The sequence below is a fragment of the Anthonomus grandis genome, chromosome 7, assembly GCF_022605725.1.
Source record: "Anthonomus grandis grandis chromosome 7, icAntGran1.3, whole genome shotgun sequence".
NCBI lineage: Eukaryota > Metazoa > Arthropoda > Insecta > Coleoptera > Curculionidae > Anthonomus > Anthonomus grandis.
The window spans coordinates 3,152,714-3,179,048 of NC_065552.1; the positions used below are offsets into that span (position 1 = coordinate 3,152,714).

At 33.6% G+C, this 26,335-nt stretch overlaps 2 protein-coding genes across 3 annotated transcripts in view; one reads left to right on the plus strand and one right to left on the minus strand.

Moving 5' to 3' along the window:
* LOC126739018 (activating transcription factor 3) overlaps positions 1-26,335 on the minus strand; it is a 104,139-nt gene that overhangs the window by 45,236 nt on the left and 32,568 nt on the right. Inside the window, exon 1 of one of the 2 annotated variants that reach the window (XM_050444551.1) lies at positions 19,142-19,166. The exons of the other annotated variant lie outside the window; for it this stretch is intronic. The gene's annotated coding sequence lies outside the window, so the exon portion shown is untranslated. Of the gene's footprint in view, positions 1-19,141; positions 19,167-26,335 lie in introns of those variants that run through there. 2 annotated transcript variants of the gene reach the window in all.
* On the plus strand, positions 8,982-10,638 carry LOC126738697 (transmembrane protein 245-like; the record flags this gene model as incomplete). Its single annotated transcript, XM_050444136.1, is given in 3 exon segments — positions 8,982-9,291; positions 9,294-9,578; positions 9,581-10,638. Coding segments are annotated over 3 exon segments (1,548 nt in total), but the record flags the coding sequence as incomplete, so codon positions are not given.

The window sequence follows — 26,335 nt, forward strand, 5'->3', positions numbered from 1 at the left end:
GTAGATTCTTGGAATAATTTTCAAGCACTTAATTAATTAATTAATTTTGTTTTCTAATTAATTACTTCCTGTAGACGTAAGAAATCCTTTTTATATACACTCAAGATATTGGAATAATTTAGAATTTTTTATAGGCAAGTGATATATTTTATATTTTTTTCTTCATTATTAATTAATTTTTTACTTCCAGGTAGTTGGAGCTTTTTTTTACTGACAATGAATATATTTCAATTTTTTATTCATTACTTCTACCTATACACCACGGAATCTTCTCATTCTTCCAGGTTTGTGGAATAATACTTATCTTATTCCAGGCAATTCAATTAATTTTAATAATTAATTAACTTCTTTCTATTAATAGACAAATGGAATCATTTTTATATACTTCCAAGAACCTGGAATAATTTTTTATAGGCAGTAAATTAATTTCAACTTTAGTTTAACCAATAAATAACATATTCTATTCCAGGCACTTAGTGACTCAAATTCCTGCAATAAATACTCTTAAACTACTTAAGAATTCTAGGTAACAAAGTCCTCAAACAAAACCTCATATGTATGCAATAAAAGGAAACTTCCCTGAGTTTTACAGCTTCCTTATGCTTAAAACTGTATTTATATATACCACGACAATTTATATAATTTACTCCCTATAAGTTCAGCCTAGAAGAGTCAGAATCTTAATATTTCACAGCTATATATTATAATTCCAATGATATTTCGTTAATAACTTAAATAAATACAACCTTTTAAAAAATATTTGCATATTAAATTATCGCGTTATACGGAAACCACTTTGACAAACACGTTTTACGACTTCCAAACTTAATATCGTGCAAATTTGTTTTTAGGGTGGACGTCACCAGTTAGATCCGGAAACTACACGTTTCTGGACGACGTAACGAACCGAACAGAGTTGACCAGACCGGTATACACTCACCCGCTTGATTTAGCACGGAGGGATTCTTATTAGAGAGTTTTAATAGAAAATTAATGTTGTAAGGCATCAAATACAGTTAAGATTACATCCTCACTTCTCCTCTAAAAGATCCTCAAGTTTATTAATTGATTTCGGCACTACAGATCTGAGTTTGCCAGACTTGTATAAGAGCGAAATAAGAAGAAAATGCCACAGAGTATAAAAGAACACTTCATTTAGCCTTTGTCGGACTCTGTGGAACCTTGGGTCATTCTGGAATCCCTAGACAACGCAAGGATCGACTCTAGATACACACACACCTTATTAAACAATGTCTATAACAACCCTTCCATTCACGTAAAAATAGATCATTCCAATCAACAGAGGAGTAATGCAGCAGAGTGACACTATTTGAACAAAATTTTTTACCCTTGCCTTGAAGAAAATCAATCCCTTAAAATCAGAAGAAGAATAGGCCTCTCCTGGCTAGCTTTTGACCATCTAGGATTTATCCTTAAGTCTCATGAATTTCCTATAAACTTGAAAAGGAAAGTGCTTACATATGGACTCGAGACAACGACAATTACCTGAAAATTTTCCAATAGGCTTCAAAGCACCCGTTGGGAGAGGGCTATGATAGGAATCACTTTAAGGAATAAAGTTCGCCACGAAAATTCGTAGAAGAACTAAAGTGACTGATGTATTAAGGCTTGTGGCATAATTAAAATGGAGATGGGATGGTCATATAGCAAGGTAAGGTGACCAAAGATCGGCACATAGAAAATTCATTTTGCGTCCAAGAGAGACCAATCGGAGCATCGTTAAACCCAAGAGATGATGGCGATACGGTATTCAAAATGTTGCAGGAATTAATTGGATCTAGAATAGGACTGCTATAGGGATAGAAGAGCGTGGAAAGATCTGAAAGAGGCCTACATCCAAGAAGCCAAGTTATAAAGGCAAAGACTAATGTAAAAGAGAGAACGCTATTGCTCAAAGGATTAAAAAGAAGGATTATTGCTTGCAAAATGTACCCGGGACCAGGGATTTTACATTAAATTTGAATTTAATCTTTCCAGATACAACAGGCTTCGTCAGACAGTAAAATCTCAAGCCCGTGAGGCCTATAACTCATTTGTGACCCAAGCCGAGGAGAACATTGTCACTGATCCCTCATCGTTTTGGTCTTTTAGTAGAGTTAAAAAAGGTCACTCTTCACTTCCGTCTATCATGTGCGATGCCAATGGTAATTCTTTTCAAGGAACAGAAAATATTGTGCCAGCTTTTGCCAAACTTTTTCAGAATGCCTATAAAGATCCAATCAACCTCGCAGAAACCTATCCTCCTTCTAATTCCTCAGACCTCATTGACATTCCTCCATCAATTACCACTGAGGAAATTATTGCTGCTAGTCGGAGGCTAAAAAACAAGTTGACAGCGGGTTCAGATGGTGTTCCAAGTTTTATGGCTAAAGACTGCATGTTTGTCCTTTGTCAGCCTTTATGTCATATTTTTAACCTTATTTTGAAACCTGGCAAATTTCCAGGCGTCTGGAAATATGCTAAAGTAATACCAATTTACAAAAAAGACGATAAAAAACAGAATCGACAACTACCGACCTATCTCCATACTTTTGAAACTATTGTTTATAACAGAATTCTTCCCCAAGTTCAATCACTACTCTCTATAGATCAGCACGGTTTTATTCCTAAAAGGTCGTGCATCACTAACCTCTGTAATGTAACTCATTTTATTTCTTCAGCCCTCGATAGAAAAAGTCAGGTTGATGTGGTGTATACTGATTTCAGTAAGACTTTCGATCAGATAAATCATAGCATTCTGCTGGAAAAATTGAACAAGCAATTCAACTTCTCAGAAAGGCTAATTTCGTTGCGTTCGTCATACCTTATTGACCGTCTACAGTTTGTTGAGGTGGAAGGTTGCAGATCTAATACCTTTGTTTCAACTTCTGGAGTCCCACAGGGATCCAATCTCGGCCCACTTCTTTTTATCTTTTATATTAATGATCTTATAGAATTGATTTCCTGCCTTAGACTAGCTTATGCTGATGATCTGAAAATATTCTGGTGTATCAATAGTATCTTGGACTGCTTGTTCTTACAGAGTAACTTGAACCTGATTAGGGGGTGGTGCAGTCGAAATCAGTTATGTCTTAACATCTCGAAATGTTGTGTGATCTCCTTTCACCGAACCAAGGATCCTGTTTTGTTTAATTACAATATAGACAATCAAATCCTCTGTAGAAGTACTTCTATTAAAGATATTAAGAACCCCTAGGGGTTGTATTCGACGATAGGCTCACATTTGTGCCACATATTGAACAAACAGTGACCTCCTCGTTGAAACGTCTGGGTTTTGTCATTCGAAATAGCCGACTCTTTAACAACTCAAACTCAATAAAACTATTGTACTTTTCCTTTGTTAGATCAAGACTGGAATACGGTTCCTTGGTGTGGTGTCCTTTCTATGAATGCCATGTTGGCTACATCTAGAGTGTTCAGAGAAGGGTTTTAAAGTTTCTTATGTTTCGTGAGGATGACATATATCCTGTTAGGGGACATGATCATGATCTGATGTTAGGTAGATTTAATCTGCAATCTCTGGCCATGAGGAGAACAATTCCTTTTGTAACATTCTTATGGAAGTTGGTCAATAATCAAATAAATTCTCCTCCTCTCTTGAACGATATTCTATTTCATATACCACGATTTGCTTCTAGAGCAAATATCACTTTTGCTTTAGATCGCGCCAGAACTAACATTAGGTTTCAGGATCCCGTATATCAAATGTGCAGAATTTTTAATTCAGTATCATCAACCTGTGACATATTTGTATGCTCCATAAAGGATCTAGGTTTGTCTCTGACAAACCAACAGCTACCACAATTCCTTTTCTCTTCCTTTTTTCCCTTGTCCCGTGAATCCCTTTCTTTGTTCATTCTAATGTTAATTTACGCCTCCTTTAATTTTGATATATACATGATGTTACTATAGTAATTTAATACTTGTTTACACTTTCAAAACATTAATTGTAGATTTTCCTGTAACTGGGCTTTGCCTATTGCAAATAAACTGCTAAATAAATAAATAAATAAATTCCCTTACAGTCGTTCCTCTACTTGGATTTGATATGGAAAATAACCATTCTAAATACTACTATAAGTATACACTAAGCAGCAGACTTAAGTCTTAAACACTCGATTCTTTAGCCACCAAGATCACTTGGTTTGTTAATCCTTGATCCTGGTGTCAAAGAGGAGATCAAACGCGCCAATGTCAAGTTTCCCGTATCACTATACCCTAAAAAACACAGAGACTGATATAAAAAAATCTTTAAATGTTAATGCAACCTTTTGTATAATATGTATCAGTGCCGCACCGATTGATCTGTCTTGTCTGTATTATGTATATTAATCGTTGTGGCATTCACTTTCGCGTGTGCATGTGCATGTCAATTTGAAGTACAGTTGGTTTGCACTTGAAAAGCCACACACATATCGCGATGCAATGCGTTTAATGTGCGCATTTCCTAACGCTCCTTCGTCTTTGGACGTGCTTTGAAGTTGTTCCGATGCGATGGGGTGTTTATCGGCGGTACGTGATCAAAGGGTATTATGATATATTATGTAATAGGGGTTATGTGGGGCGTTCTTGTATCTTGGAGCAGGAATTCCTTGAAGAAATTATCATAAAAATATTGCAAATTTACGCGGTTAGAAAGTTTGATCTGTTTATATCGAGCGACATCGATAAAATCCTTGATTTCAATTGAAATGCGGCGATAAGGCGAACGATTAGGGTTATTTAGTGATATTCCTACAGCTTTAAGTGTTTTATTTAAATATTCGCTGAACGGTGGAAAATCATCTATTCCTTATCAGAATAAATGATCAGGAAAGGCCCGTTAGTCATATTTATAGTACGGAATCCTAAATTTGACAAAATGAGTATATATATCAAAAAATAATTAATTCAGATGTCTGGCATAGTAAATGGCATTCATTCCTTAAAAAAAAAATTGAAACTGATTCAGCTGCTTGGAATAAGATCAAAATTATTCCAATAATCTGGAAAAATTAAAATATTAAATTCACGCATACCCATCACCTCTGTTCAGAGACGACTCGTTCTTCACTAATTCATATCCAGAGATGTGAAATCCTTTTAGCTATAGGTGGCATGAGTATCTGATAGTAATAGCATGTGAATATCTTTATTCATAAGCTTCCAAATATACAAAAATTATACTAGAAAATTGTCTATGTACTAGTTATATACATGCGTTTCCTGTCTCTCTTAAGAATCTGCTCCTTAGACTATTTAATTAATTTATTACCTGTAAATGGTCCTTATAGTTTTAGATATTAATGTATACGTAGCTTAAGCTGAAGCAAATTACGTCTGTCATGTCAATGTCTTCAGGTCAAGCAAATCTCATAGAATTTAATTTAATAGACGATCAACATGTGCTAGAATTTTACTTTGGTGCTTCCTCCTTGCACGAGGTTTTAAATAAAGATGTTTTTTATGTATAAAATATCTTTCAATCAAAAAATAAAACAGTAAAGAGTGCCTAATTGAAAATACCTTTTTTCTATTACTCCTTATTTATTAGTATCTGACAATAATACTAGCACGTGAATATCTACTTCATAAGCTTCCAAATATACGAAATATTGTACTAGAAAATTGTCTATGTGCTAGTTATACAGTGCTTTTCTTTGAAGTCCCCCCCCCCCCCCCCCCCATTTATTTTTTGAACGAGTCAAAAAAATTTTTTGAAACTTGGCATAAGTAAATTGGTCTATAGATACTATTTTTCACTGTAAACTAGGTAGTTGTAAATTCCAAGATGGCGGCTGGGCGACATCTTGAGAAAAAATTTTAAATAGAAAGGGGGGTCGTGTGGTACCTCATTTTAAAGGTCTCAATGAGTACTTTATAACCCTGAAATATTAGACCCATATCTTAACTCGTTTCAAAATGGCGGCCTAATAAAAAAGTATTTTTTTTATTTTAACGTTTTACATTTTTATGATTTTTGAATAGGTAAAAATCAGTGTACGAAAATAAATGCGTCACTATTTTATTTTGACATAAAAACGAGAGTTCTAAATGTCAAAATAACACATAAGCGCCATCTTGAATAAATGCATTAAATAGAAATCTTGTGTTACCTCATATAAAAGGTTTTATTGAGTATTTTTAATATTTATTACATGGACTCGGTGGACTCCGTTTTGACCTGTCTAAAAGTAACAGCCAAAAAAATACACTGTTGCGATTTTATTAACGTTTTTAATAGAATACAATGAAATACTAATTTACAATTAGCAAATAAACAATTTATCAAAAGAAAAACAATATTTAATTTAAAAGATGCTGGAAATGATTTTCTTGTACCTCTTGACACATAAATAACCTATCTGAAAATTCACGTCGAACATTTTCAAATACATCTGCCTCAATATTTTGACAAATGTTAGTGATTCTTTGTCGTAGCTCAAAAATTGAGGCAGGTTCTGTTTCGTATACTTTTTGCTTTAGGTATCCCCACAAAAAAAAGTCTAGCGGCGTTAAATCTGGTGACCGAGCTGGCCATTCAATAGGACCCCGACGACCTATCCAACGACCAAAATAATTATCATTTAAATAATTTCTCACATTCCTGGCAAAATGCGGAGGAGCACCATCTTGTTGAAATGTAATTTCCATGTCAAATTCATGTACATTAGCCTCAACAATTTCTGTTATGAGAGGATCGATACCATTTTCCAGCATATTTAAGTACAATTCACCTGTTAAATTTTCTTCTAAAAACAGCGGCCCTACGATATGATTCCCTAATATTCCTGCCCATACATTGATTTTTTGCGGATACTGAGATCGGGTTTCACGAAAAATGTGTGGATTGGTATCACTCCAATATCGACAATTTTGTCTGTGGACATTACCATTTAAAAAAAAGTACATTCGTCGCTAAAACAAATGTTGCGCACGTACGTACGTTGCCTTTCTACTCTCTCTGCCATAATTTCACAGAATTGCACTCTTCGGTCAGGATCATCTTCAGTCAGTTGATGGACCATTTGGATCTTGTATGGGTGAAACTTATTTTTTTTTAAAACTCTCCATGCCGTCGAAGTTGAAACTTCACAGGAGTAGAATGTTGGGGATTTTCTATTATTTCGCCAATTATTTGGACTTGCTTTTCTTCTGAAATAGACATATGGCCTGGGCGTTTTTTATCCTGGACAGTACCAGTAGTTGTAAATTTATTTACAAGTTCCCTTAAATATTTACGGCAAATAGGACGATCAGGAAAACGTTCGTTGAAAACCCTTTCAGTCTCATGAAAATTACGCGTTGCTCCATAAATAAAAATTGCTTCTACTTTTTCCTCCAATGGACGAGAATTAACCATTTTGAAAAAAACAATAAATTCAAACTGCCAAACACACTAAACAATATCTAACAATGACCGATACAAGAGTAATTTACCGGTTAAGGAAAAATATTTTTTTCGAGTTTTTTTAATAGCTATTTGGTTTTTGGAATGTCTAAATAATGTTCAATAACCTTCAATAACTCCGTGAAATGTGACATACGAGGGCGGTTCAGTAAGTCTTTAGAAACCAAAAAGTTAATCTTTAAATCCAAAATTCAAAAATTATAAATTATTTGTATATTATTATTAAAAACGTTAATAAAATCGCAACAGTGTATTTTTTTGGCTGTTACTTTTAGACAGGTCAAAACGGAGTCCACCGAGTCCATGTAATAAATATTAAAAATACTCAATAAAACCTTTTAAATGAGGTAACACAAGATTTCTATTTAATGCATTTATTCAAGATGGCGCTTATGTGTTATTTTGACATTTAGAACTGTCGTTTTTATGTCAAAATAAAATAGTGACGCATTTATTTTCGTACACTGATTTTTACCTATTCAAAAATCATAAAAATGTAAAACGTTAAAATAAAAAAAAATACTTTTTTATTAGGCCGCCATTTTGAAACGAGTTAAGATATGGGTCTAATATTTCAGGGTTATAAAGTACTCATTGAGACCTTTAAAATTAGGTACCACGACCCCCCTTTCTATTTAAAATTTTTTCTCAAGATGTCGCCCAGCCGCCATCTTGGAATTTACAACTACCTAGTTTACCGTGAAAAATAGTATCTATAGACCAATTTACTTATGCCAAGTTTCAAAAATTTTTTTTGACCCGTGTAAAAAATAAATGGGGGGGAGGCTTAAAAGAAAAGCACTGTATATGTGTTCCTTGTCTCTCTTAAGAATCTGCCTCCTACTGTATTTAAGGCCAAAATTAAAGAGTACCTGATTAAAATGTCTTTTACTTGAGTAGTACCTCCGGTGAAATTTTGCTGACCTTTGAACAATTATGTCAACTATTATGTCAGTGTGTGTGACATTGTGACAGATGCGAATGTCACATGCGAAAGTGTGGTTGTGTTTTTGTTGCAGATTGTTTATATTTTTTATTTTTTATTTCTACTAAAAACATAGCCAGTGAAGAGTTGGACCCTTATTTACTCATTATTAAGGCAAATATTGTTAATTTTTATTTAATATCATTCTAAACAAATACACTGGGATTATTAGCTATTTGCTATACATTCTAAATAATTTTTATATTACCAGCTTTGGAAACTGATGCCAAAGATTCTTCAATTGAGCCAAAATCCTCTACTCCACAAGTGAAATTTAAGGATCCATTAGATGATCCTGTAACTAATGATGCCAAAGGTGACACAGCAAGCCTCTCCAGAATAGAATCGCCCTCAGGCTCAGAAGACCCTTGGACTCTGGAACTTTTCAGTGATTCCAAACAAACTTCACAAATAGAGAGTCCAGAGCCTGCCACTGGGGTACTTATTACCAATCATGGAATCCATTTGGTTCAAACTCCTGCCAAAAGTAAAAAGAAAATGAGACCCACATTTCAGAGATCTTTGAGTCAACCTCAGTTCATGTCAGGCAGGTTTAAAAACTCGAATTTTTAAAATATTATATATGTTAGCAGGAAGATAAGTTTGAAGAACTCCAACCCAAAACTGGAAAGTAATGTTACTTATGAAAGTACTTTTTACTTATATTCAGTTATGTGGCTCTGCCTGGTAATGCTGTTTTGGAAAAACATAATGCTTATGCCCTTACTGCCCTTGCCAATACTCTACTACATAATAAAACATTTGGGCACCTACTTGGGTGTTTGGCATTATATTTTTGAGAAATCTTGTGATATTTTTGATAAAGTGAGTGACTGGTGCGTTGAGAGGCATGATGCTTTAGTTCCAGTGCCTATAAGGGGATTGTATAAGTTTGTCATAAGATAAATGTTACAGCAAAGGGTTGTATCAAGGGCAGTATCGACACAGTTGCTAGCATTGTCGTTATTGTTGGATTAATTGTCTTTTTGATTACTGCCTCTATATTTACTGCTATTCAGATTTATGCTGAAGCTATATTGCTTTTGCAAATGATATCCAATGCCATAAACCAAACAGTGGTACAAAATCCAGAGTTGCACCAACTTTTACCACCAACTTGGAATGAAAATATGGACTCTTTATTAGATAACGCTTATCAGTATGGACGAGAAGGCATATCTAAGCCGTAAAAAGTATAGTAAAAGACGCCGATTCAGCTCAATCAGAAAAATTGGAAAAACAAATTTTGGAACTGTGGGACCGTATATATCAATCGTGGATGATGAAAAACGATAGTATGGGACCCAAAGTTACGGAAGACGCAGTTATGACGTCGTGGCAAGCGTTTGTTAACGACATACAGAAATCGCCAGAAATCTTTAACATCAATGGAATAGTCGTCTTTGCCAAACAAAACGTGGGCACTCTGATGTCACTTCTCGAATCGATATGGAAAATACTTATAGGAAACTTAAGTTTAGTGGTACGCTCGTTTACTACATGCGTATCGATCGTGTTAGGTGGTGGAACTGCCGTTCTTGATTTCATATTGAATTTGGTAGTGTTCTTAACAACCATTTTCTACTTATTAAACTCGAGCGAAAACAACTACAAACCGGTGGAGCTAATGACGAGATTCTCTCCAAGTGGCAAACGATTTGGACACGCCCTAGAAGATGCCATAAACAGCGTTTTCTCAGCGTCTCTTAAAATGGCAGCCTTTTATGGCATGTGGACTTGGTTTATACATAATTTATTTGGGGTACAAATCGTTTACTTGTCTTCAGCATTTGCCACAATTTTGGGCGCCATTCCGTTTTTGGGCACCTACTGGGCCTGCGTTCCAGGAATATTGGACTTATGGCTGTCTCAAGACAGGTGGATAGCCGCAATTTTGTTTGCTGGATTCCAGTTTTTACCCACCTCTATAGTGGACACTACGATTTATAGTGCAATAAAGGAAGGTCCTCCATACCTAACAGGCCTTGCTATAGCAGGCGGTATATTCTGCCTAGGAGTAGAGGGAGCTCTAATAGGCCCTCTATTACTTTGTGGTCTCTATGTAGCTATAGATTTATCTTCCAACCTATTCAAAGAATCCCCTACAGATGAAACATTGAACTTGGGATTGCATTAGAGATTTATTTTCTTTTTAAATCCTGTTGTGCACTCTGTGATTTAGTTTTTTGATACTTGTAAGAAATGAGGCTGTATTTCAAATAAAACTTTTTAAAACTTGAAACATTCTTAACTGTAAATTTATTGGTTTAATTATTTATAATTTGAAATTACTAGGCTAGCGTAAGGTTATTTATTTCTTTATTCTGTTAGTTACTTTTTTGTATTTTTGTATGTGAGTAATGAAAGCTTTATTAACTGTTGCTGAATAAAATAAAACAATAAAACAGCAAGGATGTTAGGTACAAATTTGCAAAATCTTTGTCTTGATAACAAAATAAGCAGACTTTAAACTTAAGTGCACTGCAGGTAAGTACCTTTAAACTCTATAAAATAATTGAATCCCAAAGAGCACAAAAATGTAATAGAGCCAAACTGAGAAACCAGAGAATTAAATAAGTCTAGAACTGAGGAAATGAGTCTTTAATGAACCAAATTCAACTGGGCTACAGTTTTTAGGGGTTTCTATTGATCAAACGCTGACAAGGTGTGCACATGTCGATTATATTTTATCAAACTTGTCATCGAATGCAGTTGTGCTGCTTATCTCTCGAAATATCTCAAGATCAATTTTAATGATGACATGTTATGCACTAATCTCGAGGGTTTGCCCTTCAATACTGGGCAATAAAGAATGAATTGTAGGCATATTACAGTCTGAGAGTTTTGACAAACGAATGTCCTTATATGTTTGTGTAACAGGCCACTCTGTATAATGTAACCACAGACCACTGTATATAAATATGAGAGAAACCCGAGAATGGAATGCTGAGTCATCTGCGGGGAATAGGCAGAAATGCTTTTGGGAATTAAGGGTTTTTTTTTGGAGAGTGACGATCATTGTAAAGTGGAGCATTCAAAAATATATCTCGTGCATAGAAACTGGTGTCTATTTTAAAGTATTTCAGTTAGTAGTTAATAAGTTATTTCGTCTAAATTTATTTTTTGTTGTGTTAATTTTTTTTTTGAAAAAGACTAAAATATGTGTTAGTCCCATAGGCGTAGACGTGCTTCTAGTAGTTCAAGCTCTGCTAGCAGTGACCGTCGCGATCGCGTTCTCGCGTAAGAAAAATTGAAAAGCTACTAACGAAAAGCGTCACTATTAGTGAGGATTGTCGCAGTAATGTGTCAAGGGCAAGGTCAAGGAGACAGTTACGTAGGTCAACTCAAAATCGTTCTAGTCCTCCCCGAAGTGTTACGATTTAAACGATTCAATAAACACTGTCAGTACTTCTAATCCTAGGTTGTCTGAGAAACAGACATATGAAGATAGGATTAAAACTCTGGAAAACACAATTAAAACGATGCAAAGCCAGTATAAGACCCAAGAAGTACGTAGATTCGTAGTTAATAATGACTGCGTTCCTGAATTCTTTCCGGAGAATGAAAACCCATCTGCTAATAAATGGTTGGAGAAAATTGACCAACTCAGGAATATGAATGGTTGGGATGAGACTACTACTATTTATAACATGCAATCTCGCTTAGCAGGTATGGCTAAAACATGGTTTCATAGTCTACCTACAGTTGATTATGCATGGCCGGAGTGGAAACACCTTGTAGCCAGAACTTTTCCAGACCATGTTGATTTTGCAAAAGCATTACGGAAAATGTTGGAACGAACAAAACTACCTAATGAGTCAATGACCTGGGATACTCGATCCTTCTATCCAGAATGCTGCAAGGGCTGGTCGTTACGCGACACCTGAAGCATTGTTTGAGGAGTACTTAGCAATGTTGCGTGAAGAAAGCAGCAGCACCTCAAACGACTTTTCCAACTGAGACAAAGTTAAGGTGGAGTTACGAAATTCACAAATGGAAAGGCGTTTTAAACCATATGTGCGCTTGGAGAAAAATCCTTTGGAAAATGTTAAGTGCTTCAATTGTAAGGCCAAGGGGCACTACCAGTCAAAATGCCCTAAGCCAAAAGTTGAATGTTCAAAGTGCCATTTGTTGGGACATTATGCACAACACTGTCGAGTAAAACCAAGCAGCTTCTTGAATAAGGGGAAGTCAGAACCTATTTTAGCCCTTTGTTCCAATGCTAATTTAAATAGTTGCTATTTTATTGATTGCATTATAAATAATGTGCCATTACGGGGTTATGTTGACTCGGGTTGTTCAGCCGTTACAATTCGTGACTCAAATGCAAAAGATCTGGGTTTGTTAAGCAAACATGTTACGCATCTAGTACGTTTACGTAGTTACGCGGGAGGATCGGTAACTGTTTATTTTAAAACTGAAGTTAAGTTAACAGTAGATCTTGCTACTTCTACTGTAGAGGCACTTATATAGTACCCGATCAAGTTCAATCCATTCCCGTTATAGTAGGGCAACCATTTGTAAATAACCCCAATATTACTGTTTTGTTAAGAAGCAACCAAATTAGACTTTATAATCAGGATGCACATAATTCTCTTGACCAAATTAATAATCTTTTATCTCGTAAAATAAAGTTATATGCAAAAGAAACTACGGTTATACCACCTAATTTTATGGGTCATATTTTGGTGGAAAATAATGAATGTAATGATGACATTTTTATTGATTATCAGCAACGTAATTGGTGCAATAATATGCATATTTTATTGCCATGTGTTATTACTCTAACTGATAGCTGTTCTATTCCAATTTTAAATTTGTCCAATACTCCTTTACGTTACGAGAAAGGAAGAGTTATTGTAAGAGGTTTTACATGTTACGAAAATTATTCCAAAGATCCAGAAGTTAAAGAATGTCTTAGTACTGAAATCTTAAAACTTGATCCTATAACTGTAAAGCAAATAAAAAATCAAATTGATTCATGTTTAAATGAAAATCAGTGTTCAAAACTAGTCAAGCTTCTCAATAAGTACCGCACCTGTTTTGCAAATTCTTTACGAGAACTTGGTAAAACAGATGTAGTGAAAATGTCAATAACCTTGACAGATAATGAGCCGGTTACGTATCGTCCTTATCGTTTGCCTTACGCAAAACGCGAAATAGTTAGAGAAATTGTAAAAGACCTAACTGATAATAATATTGTTTGAGAGTCAGAGTCCGCATATGCTAGTCCTATTCTACTTGTCAAAAAAAAGTCTAGAGAAGAACGCCTGTGTGTTGGACAATTTGGAAGGCAATCAATTTTATAGTACTCTGGATGTGGCTTCAGGTTATCACCAGATTCCCCTAGACGATGATGCTATACCCAAAACAGCGTTCCTTACGCCTGATGGCCATTATGAATACCTCAGAATGCCATTTGGATTAGTAAATGCTCCTGCTGTTTTCCAAAGGACAATTAATAAAATATTAGGTTTTCTTCGAGTTGACAAGGCTATGGCATATATTGACGATATTTTGATACCATCTGTGTCATTTGAGCAAGGCCTTGAAAGGCTGGAAATGGTGCTGCAAGCATTTGAAAAAGCTGGCATGACATTTAAACTTAATAAATGTCGTTTTCTGCAAACGAAAATTCAGTACTTGGGACACGAGATTACTGGCGAAGGAATAAAACCTGGATATGACAAAATAAAAGCAGTTTCTGAATTTCCAACACCAAAAGATGTCCATGAAGTTAGACGTTTTTTAGGTCTAGCCAGTTACTTTCGAAAATTTGTTTGTGGATTTGCATCGATTGCTAAACCTTTGACTACCCTTACGCAGAAGGACTGTGGTTTTTATTGGAATCAGGAGCAGGAATTATCCCTTCAGACATTAAAAACAAAGCTTATCGAAAGACAACACAGAAGTTCATTGTGACGCAAGTAAACTGGGCTTAGGAGCAATTCTGTTTCAAGAACAATCTGATAAAACCCTCAAGCCAGTTCAGTATTTTAGTAGATCGACAAGTAAAGAAGAGCAAAACTACAACTCTTATGAACTTGAAACCTTGGCTGTTGTATGCGCTCTTAAGAAATTTAGGCTATATTTAATAGGTATACAATTTAAGATTGTTACCAACTGTAACTCATTACGTCACACCCTTTTAAAGCGTGTCTTCTATTGAATAAGTAGCACTTTAACCGAGACAACAAAGTTCTATTAATCCCAAACAGCTTAAGCTTATGAAGCAACATGTTGTGTGGTCAACTCTATCAAATGCCTCTTAATTTAAAATGTTTTATAACACTATGAATTTGATTTGTGACCTACTTTGCATGTTCATCCCAATATTACAAATGGTCTGTCTTAAGACCTTCCTTTTTTCATATATGGTTTGTACAGCTACATTGTGCTGACATGCCAATTATCAATTATTTGACATTTCACTAAACAGAACATGATACAACCTGAAAGTCAATTATCATATGTCAAAGTTGTCATGGTTCTTCTTTATTGATTATTTATCAAAAGCACTCTTGATTTAACGTCCTTGGAAAAAATTAATGTCATATTTGTCAACTCATATTCTATTCTTATTTATCTGTCAATGTTATTAGGTATCAAAGGTGCATGGCTAATAGTGACGTCATTATTTGACAGGTTATTAAACACAACAGATACAATCCGAAAGACAACTGTCATATGTCAAAATGCGCATGTCGTCGTCATTATACGGATGCGTGAAAAGTCTTGACAATCTTGACTTAATTGACTCATCTTGACAAATGAGTTTGTCACTTTATTTACCTTAACCTAAAACTCAATTGCCATATGTCAAAATCGTTCACATGAAGATGGTAGGTAACTACATACAACTAAAATCCTATTAAAATGAGTGTAATATAGTGAAATCCGACTAAAAAGGTCGTTCGGTTGAGGGTGTTGATGCTTGGGCCACCCTATATGCTATAAAAATTGTCAAACAAACATGAAATCGTAAGAAAATATTCAAATCTCCTATTTTTAATGTGTTCTAGTTTCCAAAACATCATCTGGCGGCTGTCGATCTATAAAGCAAACAACAAAAAAAACAATTTCATAGCAGCAGATGTTTTCGAAACTGTTTATAAAATGATTAACCGGCGATATTATTTTTGTTTTTTTCTCCGCGGATGATTTAAAGCTTTTCCTTGGGTCTATTTTTGTGAGGGAATAGTAACGTAGCAACAACTAGTGGTCATCTCCCTGTTTTCTTGTATAAATTTTCGGCACCACACTTAAGCCATCCATCTAGGCTAGTCTAGAGGATAAGAAGAAGAAACGTCGTATTCAAATTTCCTTCTATTTTAGCCAATATTTTCACAATTGAAATAATATTCATTTTACATATGGCTTAGGATCTAGGCCTTGACTATTATATTTCCTGTCCTTACGGCCCACCCTGCATTTATCAGAATTAATGACCAGAGACGAGCGTTGTTGATGACCTACATTTACACAATTTTTCACGATTATATGAATGAGATTCTTAATTAGTCGCTTCATTATGGCACTATTTTTTTATACATAAAATAATTTAACCTTGATTTTGAAAAAATATATTTTTTTGTTGCTGGTGCTGCTATTAATGATGTTTTTATTACCGTCATAAAGCCAGAAAAAATGCCTCTTAATTTTTCAATCATCAAGGCACAATGCGTAATTTAAAAAAAAAAGAAAAAACAAACCTAGCAAGGTTACACAAAACATCATTAATTCTGTTTTGTTGTTTAGTTACGAAAATTAGGATTTTTCATTTCCCTCATTGATACGACCTCCAAGACCAAGGTTACCGATTCGTCTTCAGGAGGTCTTCTTGAAAGGTATAATTAATAAAAAGTATTAATTGGTATTTGTAATGAAGAGGTTTTAATGGGTGTGTTATGTCATGAATCTAAGAGCTTTCGTTTCTTAAGAAGATTTTATTGGGATCTTCACAATTCAATGAGCAATGTGAAGAAGTGTGAATGAATAAATTAGCCATAAGAACTATAGAGTACTTATCTTTTAAGGTGTTTGACGTATCCATATAATCACGACGACATGCGCACTTGATATCTCCATTTTGACATATGACAGTTGTTTTTCGGATTATCTGTTGTGTTTAATAATCTGTCAATGACGACAATTAGCCTTGCACTTTTGATACTAATAACATTGACAGATAAATAAGAATAGAATATGAGTTGAAGAATATGACATTGATTTTTCCAAGGACGTTAAATCAAGAGTGCTTTTGATAAATAATCAACAAAGAAGAACCATGACAACTTTGACATATGATAATTGACTTGCAGGTTTTATCATGTTCTGTTTAGTGAAATGTCAAATAATGATGTTTCACTGAATGCGCAGTTGGTATCTTTATTTTGACATATTACAATTCTCTTTTGGATTATATCTGTTGTCTCTTATGAACTGTCAAATAATGACGTCACGATGAGCGGTGCATCTTTGATACTTACCGTATTCAATAACATTGACAGATAATAATAAATGAAGGTTGACAAGTATGATAATTAATTTTCCAAGAGCGTTAAAGTAATATGACAGTTGAGTTGTAGGTTAAGGTTGAAAAAGTGACAAACGCATTTGTCAACTGTCAAAAGTTATCTGGTAACTAAATAATTCTTAAACTAGTAAAAGATTCATTTCATTAGGATTTTTGACGCACCCCTATTATAATCGTGACCACATGCGCAGTTTATATCTTCATGTTGACAACTTTGACATATGACAAGTAACTTTCAGGTTATATCTATCATATTCTGTTCAATAAACTGTCAAATAATGACGTCACAATGAGCCATGCACCTTTGATACACTAACATTGACAGATAATAATTAGTATGATAAGATTGACAAGTATGATAATTGATTTTTTCAATTGCGTTGAATGATTAGTAATATCGATAAATTATTAGTAGGAAAGTGAAGGGCTGAGTTTTAGGTTATGGTTGTTAAAGTAACAAATTAATTTGTCAACTGATTTCATGTAAAATTACTAAAAGAGTTACTTTATGAAGATCTCTGACGCATCCATAAAATCATGACAACATGCGCAGTTGATATCTGTTCGGTTTAAGGAACTGTCAATTAATGACGCCACAATGAGCGGTCCATGTAATGTTACTGATCGCACTCAATCAACATCGACCGGTAATTACAGGTGACAATTGATTTTTAAGTTATATCAGGTTCTGTTCAATGAACTGTCAAATAATGACGTCAGAATGAGCCCTGCTCCGACACAATAAACTTTGATACCAATCGTATTTAATTAACATTAACAGATAAATATGACAATTGATTTTTCCAATGGAGTTAAATCAAGAACGCTATCAATGAATTATTAGTAAAGAAGTATGGCAACTTTGACATATGACAGTTGAGTTTTAGGTTTCAGATTCATACAAGTGACACAATTATTTGACAACCGTCTGCTAACTAATATAATGTTAAAGATTCATTTCTTTGACGCATTCGTATAATCTTGATGCCATGCGCAGTTAGACACAATTAGCCGCCATCCACCTTCGATACATCGTATTCAATTATCGTTGGCAGATAATAATATATGACAGTTGACAAGTATGATAATTCATTTTTTCAAGGGAGCTAAGTCAAGAGTGCTGCTGACGTATAATTAGTAAAGAAATAAAAAATATGATATATGACACTTGAGTTTTAGGTTATGATTGACAAAGTGAAAAGTTGATTTGTTAACAGTTTTGGAGGCATCCCTATAATCATGACGCAATGCGCAGTTGATATCTCACAGTTGACAACTTTGACATGTGACTTTTAGGTTAAGGTTGTCTGAAACTGCTTTTCAACTGTCAAAAGTTGTCCGCTAACCGTTTAATTGTTAAACGGTCAAGAATAATGCACGAAATACCCAACAACGCGCAAATAAAACTTAAAACAGGTCAAAAACATTAATCTCCATTATTTATACGTTACGAAAACCTACGCGACATCGAGCAATAAAACGTTTCAAAGACAAACATATAGAAAACGCTGTTTACCTATTTTTTTTTATAGGTATTTTCTTCGCCTCGTGTTAGCATTCTGTTTTCCTACACGCCGGCTAATATAAATTTAATTTTGTATGTTAATGAGGTTCCTTATATTATAGAAGTTTAATAACAACAACAAGTTGTTTCTTATTAATTCATAATTCCGCAGTTATATTATGTGTAGAAGACGACCTCTAGTGGTGGAAATTACAAATTTTTAAAACTATCACACTGACAGTAATGACAGCGCATTCGCATGTGGGTGTGGTTCGAATTTAACCTTATTCCTGGTTTCCTCACCGCTGATCATTTTTTTTGACAGATGTCACTCAAATAGTTTTGTGGCTGTTGCGGCGAGCAATTAAGGCACACAGTTTTTCTTTTTAGGAAAACTATTTATTTATCCTAGACATACAAACTAAAAACTAGCAAAAGTTAAAAATTCGTCAAATCGAGTAAATTGGGCGTGAAGCAGTGAGTGACCGTTGACGGCCCTGACGTTGACAGTTCACTTCTTTACTCTGACAGATTTAATGAAAGACGAAGATCTTTCATTATTTAGGTTCTCATTATTCGAAAATATCTTGAGGTGAGATATGCAATGATTTACGTAGTTAAAGCTCCTCTAGATGGCGCATTTATCTAATGTTAGTGCTGAATTAGACTAGATTTAGGGCATACAGTTAATAATAAAATACTTACGAATGATGGTATAATAAGATTGAAGATTGTTGGTGAGTAGTCACAGTACATACCTGAAAAGAAAAAAATTATCAATAAAATTAACGTTAAAAATCTTTTTTATGGGTATTGCTTTGATTTTTGACAAATCTGTAAATGGTTTGTTGTTGATTATACATATAATAAAATTATTATTCACAGTACCAAAGTGAATATTCAAGGATTTCACTGTTCTTAACTATAGACGAATAAAGAATCCGTTCAAGTTCCAGTTTAAACCGAAAATGTCAAACCGCGAGGCAATAAATAAACGTGGCCTAATTCTCCTCTACAAAGAAAAGAAATTTAATTTAATTCTGTTCGCATTAATCTTCGTCCTATGACTGTTTTAATTTAATTGCCTGCCTTATTATTCTGACATGGATAGCCTAGCCTCTAAAGAATTTTAATCCTCACGGGTTGCCTATCTGCTCGCTGTCAGAAGCGATTGACTTTGACAGCTGTCAAACTAAAACTAAAGGGTCATACGTCAAAGTTGACATTGACAGCCATCACCTGGAAGCAGTGTTGTCAAAGCTAGTTTGTCGTTGACAGTGACAGCTGTCAATAGGAAATGTTGACGTTAGGGAAATTTTAAGTTAACAAGGTCCTTCATGATCCTAAATGAGAAAACGAAGAATGAAGAGAGTGCCTTGGATTGCTTAGTATATTTTTTTACAGAGCCAAGTGGGAGCAATGTTGTCTACTGACATTTACAGCTGTCACTTGTCATTGGAAGATAACATTGAGCGGGAAGTTCAAATTGAAAACTCGACCCTGACGGCAGGCCCAACTTCTTCATTTTTATTATCAATTTGTCCAAAAAACATGATAAAAATAAGCTTCCTGCGGTACTATTCGTAAATTTCAACACGTTTATTTATCTCCAGTTTTATTGGTGTCAATTTGTCTGTGACCTTTTTGCATGTAATTTTTTATCGATTAAATTATCGGGTTGTAAATATCGATAAATTTATGAAAAGTGAGGCCCGATCGTATAATAACTTTCACGATTTTATATTCCTTAAGGACTTTCCGAGTAATGAATACGATAAACATTCAATAGGCATCAATCGATCAACGCGAAGGCGTTAAAATCTTTTTATTTGTTCAACGGCAAAATAAATAAATAATAAATTAAAATTGATCAAGGTCGCTGATGTACAGGGTGTTTCGTTACCAGAAAAACTAGATACATAAAAATAGTTCCTGACTTCGAATGCCTGGAATCAAATTTGAAATATCTTCTTTTAAATAAAATTAATTCTAACAAGTCTGAACTATAAAAGACAATGAATTCAGATGAATTCAATATATATATATTAAAATCTAAAATGACTTCAAAATAAAATTTAAAATACCTTAAAATGCATAGAATAAAAATGTATGAGTCTAAAAAAACTATGGGAAAAGTTTATAATTATTCCTGGTCTAAATATGTCAATGCCTGGAATAGATAGAAAAATTACTTTAAATGATATGAAAGAAGTTATATTAAACAACTAGTCCGTGGGGACCAGTTTGGAACCTTTAGAACCTTATCTGTGAATGGCTATAAAGGAGTTCTTAAAAAAAAACAAAAATTATCAGGTGTACTTAAGTCTGGTCAGTCGGGGGAAGCCAAAGCTTATATGCTAAGGAAAGTGAGGACCAGTTGTTGGGGTATCATGCTTCAAAGAACCATAATGTGTTATATAGTCGCGTTGTCTGTCAATATAATGTGTTATGTGTCAAATATCTATCAACATCTATTATATAGGTATTAATTGCATCCTAAATAAACTCCAAACACCAAATTTCAACCCAATCGGACGAATAGGAAAAAAGTTATGATGGTCACGTGACCCTAAAATCTATTTTAAAAATTAAATAATTATATCCTCAATAAATCTCAAATACTAAAAATGCATAACATCCTAAAACTCACCTATAATAATATTATAATACCTAAATCCATATTCTACATTAAATAAATCAATAATTGAAATGTGTGGAAAATGCGGCATTTTTTGAAGATGTCAAACACTTTGCCGAATTTTCCTGGCCGCAATATACAATTTCCCCAAATAATATGCACATATTCGGAAAGCTCAGAGTTTTTCTGATTAGACGGTACCTTTAATTGACAGGTTCCAGGTAATTTTCATTGAAAATTTAACGAAACCGTGACACCCTTCCGAAAAATAACATGCCGAGATACCTGCTGTTGGCGGCCATATTGGATCATTTCACCCACAACGGTTAAAGAAAAAATCGGAGAAAATTGACTTGTTTGAGAAAAATGTTTTTTTTTCGGTACTTCTAATGTACCTCGGATGCTGACATTTTAGTATGTGTTGTAAAACAGAATTTGGGATCTTATAGATGACGTTTTATTTTCTAATAATGTACAGGGACGCTGCAAATGAATAAAACGCAAAAATGCAAATATCTCAAAAACTATTAATGTTAGAAAAATTCTAATTACACGTCAATAATCGGCTTATTATATTGTTTAATACCTGAAAATATGAATGGTCCAGGTGGCGCCACTAGAAAGTTATTAAAGAAAATATGATTTTTGGGTCGGACCTTCATGGGAAAAACTAATTATTGCTCGCCCTGTATATTTCACAAAAATTTCGTTTATATGGCATTTGAAGGAGAAATAATAAAGGTTTTTTTTCGTAGAAACTATTTTTTCAAAATAAGTACCGTTTAGCGTAAAATTCCAAAAAACTGAAAATGCCATTTTTTTCAAAAAAATGCTCCAAATATGTCATTTCTTATATAAAACTAAGCATTTTCGCCGAAACACTTTTTTTATTTAAATTATAGTTTAGCTTCTGAAACAGTTTAAATTTTTTTTTTACTCACTTTTACTCGCTTATATTTACTCACCCTGTATACGGATCTTGCCCAAAAAGTATACAGTTCTTAAGCCCTCAATAACCTTTATGTCCTAAAAATTTCAAGTCGTTTAAAGGCTTTAAATTTGAGTTCTCGCCGGAGAAAGGAATTTCACACGTTTTTTTACCAATTTTTACTTTAAGTTAGTACCGCTCCCTTAGTGGCTACCGAAAAAAAAAAATATTTACTGATCCATAATTGTCAATGTATTAGGAGCTGACATGCCGAATTTCGTCGTTTCGCTACTCATACAGCCAAAGATATGAATTTTTATTTGCCAAAAAACACGATTTTTGAGTCGGAGAGCAGGGACATAATATACTCGCTGACGCTCCTATAATATAAAAATGACTCTAAATATAAAAAAAGCACTCAAAAATGACTTTAACTGCCAATAAGAAACCGATTAGGATATAGAAGAAAAAATAACTTTAAATGTCTGAAAGATGTGAAAAATCATTTTAAATATGAGATAATCAAAAGAAAGTGACTTCAATGGATACTTATGGCGAAAGGAAAAATGACCACGAATGCCTGGAATAAACTTTGAAATAACTATAAATATTTGAAATAAAAAGACAAATGACTTTAATAAATGCCTGGAATAAAAAAATTAAATTACTCGAAATGTCTGGAATATTTAAAAAAAATTACTTTAAATGCTCAAAACACAATTGAAATGCCTTATGAATAAAATTGAAATATTGACTCCGAATGTCTGGATTATTCAAAAAATGACTTTGACTACCTAAGGATATATAACAAATAAAACAAACCAAGAATAAAAATGACATACAAGAGTAATCTTAACAGAAACAAAAAATGTCTTCGAATGGCATGAAATGCCTGAAATAAAACTTAAAATTGCTTCAAATATCAGGAACATTATTCAAAGAAATTACTTCGAATTCGTGAAATAATTCATTCAAAATTCAAGGCTTCAAATGCCTGGAATAAAATAAAAAATTATTTTAAATATCAAGAGCATAGAAAATATGGCATTCAAAATGTCTGGAATATGAAAGATAACGGTTTCGTTAAATTTAATTTGAAAAACAGGATGCCTGGATTTTTCTTTCTTTGGTACTGGTTAAATCAACTGACCAGCATCTCTCTTTATAATAAAGTAGGAAAAAAGTCAGTTCAAATATTATTTGTCCAATTAGGCAAATTATCACCTTTTAGGTACATAATCCTCTTAACCTATTTTTTCGGCACTATATTTGAGTTTTGTACATTTTCCAGAATTTATAATTTATTTTTAACCCAATTTTTGACCTTATTAAATCATAAGAAAAATTAGGTTACATTAATAAATAATAATATATAAGTATAAAAAAGTATTTCCTTAAGAAAAATATTAGTGCCCTTTAAAATAATAGCCAATATTACATTAAAAACAAAAAATGTTTTTAAGCCGCTGGTCACAGACGTCCAAACCGGTACTCAATATAAATAGTGAATAATACGGCGATAAGGAATTCATTGTTTAACTGGTCCACTTATACCCCGAGATAATCCGTTATGTGTTAGGGTAAAAGGAGCCGACTATAATCGTGTATCATCTTTATTCTAGTACAATATTTTTTTATTATTTTTTTTTTAATTATATTATTTGTAATTTTTTTATTTATTTTGATTATTAAGTCTACATTTTTAAATTTAATCAAAACATTTTTGATCATAATTCCGTAACCAGCAGAGCAATTTTAAAAATTTTTTGTAAAAAGACTTCATATTTTATGTAGATTCGTATTTAAGAATAAAAAACACGTCATTCCATTTAAAATAAGGAAGTGACCCTCCCCTCCTCTTAGGGGGGTGAAGGGACAAATGTCAAAAATATCACAAAAAGTGCCCCCCGGTATACTTGAAATGTCACCAAAATGTCAAAAAAAAATTCGCAGCCGTTTTTGACATATCGCATTGTAACACTTTAAAAAACTCACCCTGTATAAGCTTAATGCCTGGAATTAAAAGTGTGCAATTATTTTATACATAAATATATTGCTAGTTTTAAAACAAAAAATTACTTTACATGCCATGGAAGAAATTTTAAATTACTGTAAGTACTTAAATGGATTAAACTGCCTGGAATAAAAAAATAACAATTTTATCCATGAACATAATAAGTGACAAAAATGGGCATAAAATGCCTGGAATCAAAGGGATGCCTGGACTAATAAAATTAAATTGGCTCCAGAAGAATATTGACTTTACATACATGACATATTTAAAAAACCTCAAAACCTCTGGAAATGTTAACAAAAGCCTATTTAAACTGACTTTCCTATACTTCTACTGAAAAATGAAGTGCACATATTATTTCTATATAACATAAAACTATTTTTATGAGGAGATTAAACGCACTTCAGGCTCATCGGAAATTTATTTTTAAACGGAAAGATCAAACGGATTTTCTGTCGCAATAAAAATATTAAATTCGTGTTGTTTTCCACGATAAAATTGACGAAAGTTTACGAAATCATTTTAAGCCCATTAATATTATTATTATTATAAGTATAAATTATACATCTTTTAGACGTTTTTTGCTCCCTTTTTTATACTTGCACATTTTACAGTCAATTTTTTTATTACATTCCTGAGTGGCTCGCTGAAAGGGCCGCTTCTTTTGGGGAGTTTTCGCAGGACATCGGGACTCGTCGGATAAAAGTGCCTGTAACTTTAATTCTATTTGGGGTAGAGAAATGACGTTTACCTTTTTATAATCTAGAAATATGGGGCTACAACTTGACAGTTTACAAATTTTGATTTGTTTTTTTGTTTAGCCTTCAAAGTCAAAAAAAAAAATTTTGTCCCATTTTTTCAATGGGAATTCGATACAGGTCGCAACGGTCTTTGAATCTTACGTGAAGTTTTTTTTTTTTAACGTCCAAAGTTTTAGACATGTGTGATATTTTAGCCCTCTGACGGTTAAACGGTTTCTTTGCGGAAATAATGACTCACAGAAAATATGTGCGCCTCCTCGAAAACTACAATTTTTATTAAGGGTTGTTTTAAAAAAAAAAATTTTTTTTTGAAGAAAAATCAAAAAAACTTTAAAAATTGACTTTTTTTAGTTTTTTCTGTGTAAAATTTTTATGGTGCAAAATTTAGAAAAACTTAATTGGGATTAATTAAACCTGCATTCTTTCCGAATAAAACGACGTATTAAGTTTAACGCTATCATTTATACAGGGTGAGCACTGTTCATTTGAAAATACCCTTTTTCACACTTTTCTTTTTCTACTTTCAATAACTTTTTAGTGGCGCCACCTAGAGCCAAATGGCTTATGGACGGTTTGTAGCGTATGATAAGGAGAATGTTTTGCAATATCAACCGTACTTCTAAGTAAACCTGTTTTTGAGTTATGAATTTTTTAACATTTTTTCACTTTGGAAATTAATTGTGCGCACCTTGTATGTGATAGATCAACCAAAGCTAATCGAGCAGATACGCAATTCATTTTACTATAACATACTAAAATTTAATTTTTTCACTATTTTTACAAGTACCTTCAAAGTAATTTTTTCCAAAAAAGTAACAACAGCGAAAAATCGGTAAAAATCACCCTGCACATTAATGAATCTCAAAGCCACTCATGGCCGCCGCGCCGCGTCTCCATGGCAACGAAAACGGCGAAAAAAGACTCTTTTTATAATCGAAATTTAACTACTAAAACCAATTGGAATTGGTCCAGAATTGATCTTAATCTGTTGCTAAGGCTTTATTCTATTTTTCCATATACAAATCATAAGGTAAAAACCTTTTTTTATACCCTAAAACATCGTCTGAAAATGGTAGATTTTGACGTCTACGCGCCATTTTAATGGCGTCTTTTACGGCGGTTTTGACAACATGGCGGCAAAGTGGATGAATCGGCTCGGACTTGCTTCCTAATTTCATTGATAAAATCCTTAAAAGAGCTCAAAACTTTCCGGAATTGGTATGGAAATATTCAAGAGACTCTGGACAATCCGAATATGGGCATATCTTTTATCAAATCGGGTTCTTTTAGCCGTGATAATTCGGCAAGAATTTGACGTTTTAAGAATTTACCGTGTTTTATTAAAATACTGATGCGACACAGTGGTCTATACAAGGCATTTTGCTAGACAAAAATGACAATACAGTGGGTCCTAATGATAAAAAAAAATCTAATCGGGATTTAATGTATTATTATTTTATGTGGGATTATTTTTTTTTTTAAGAAACCCTTTTGTTATTTGCCTAACTCGAACGAAATTTGGTGTTTGGGGTTGAATTAGGGTATAATTATAAATTTT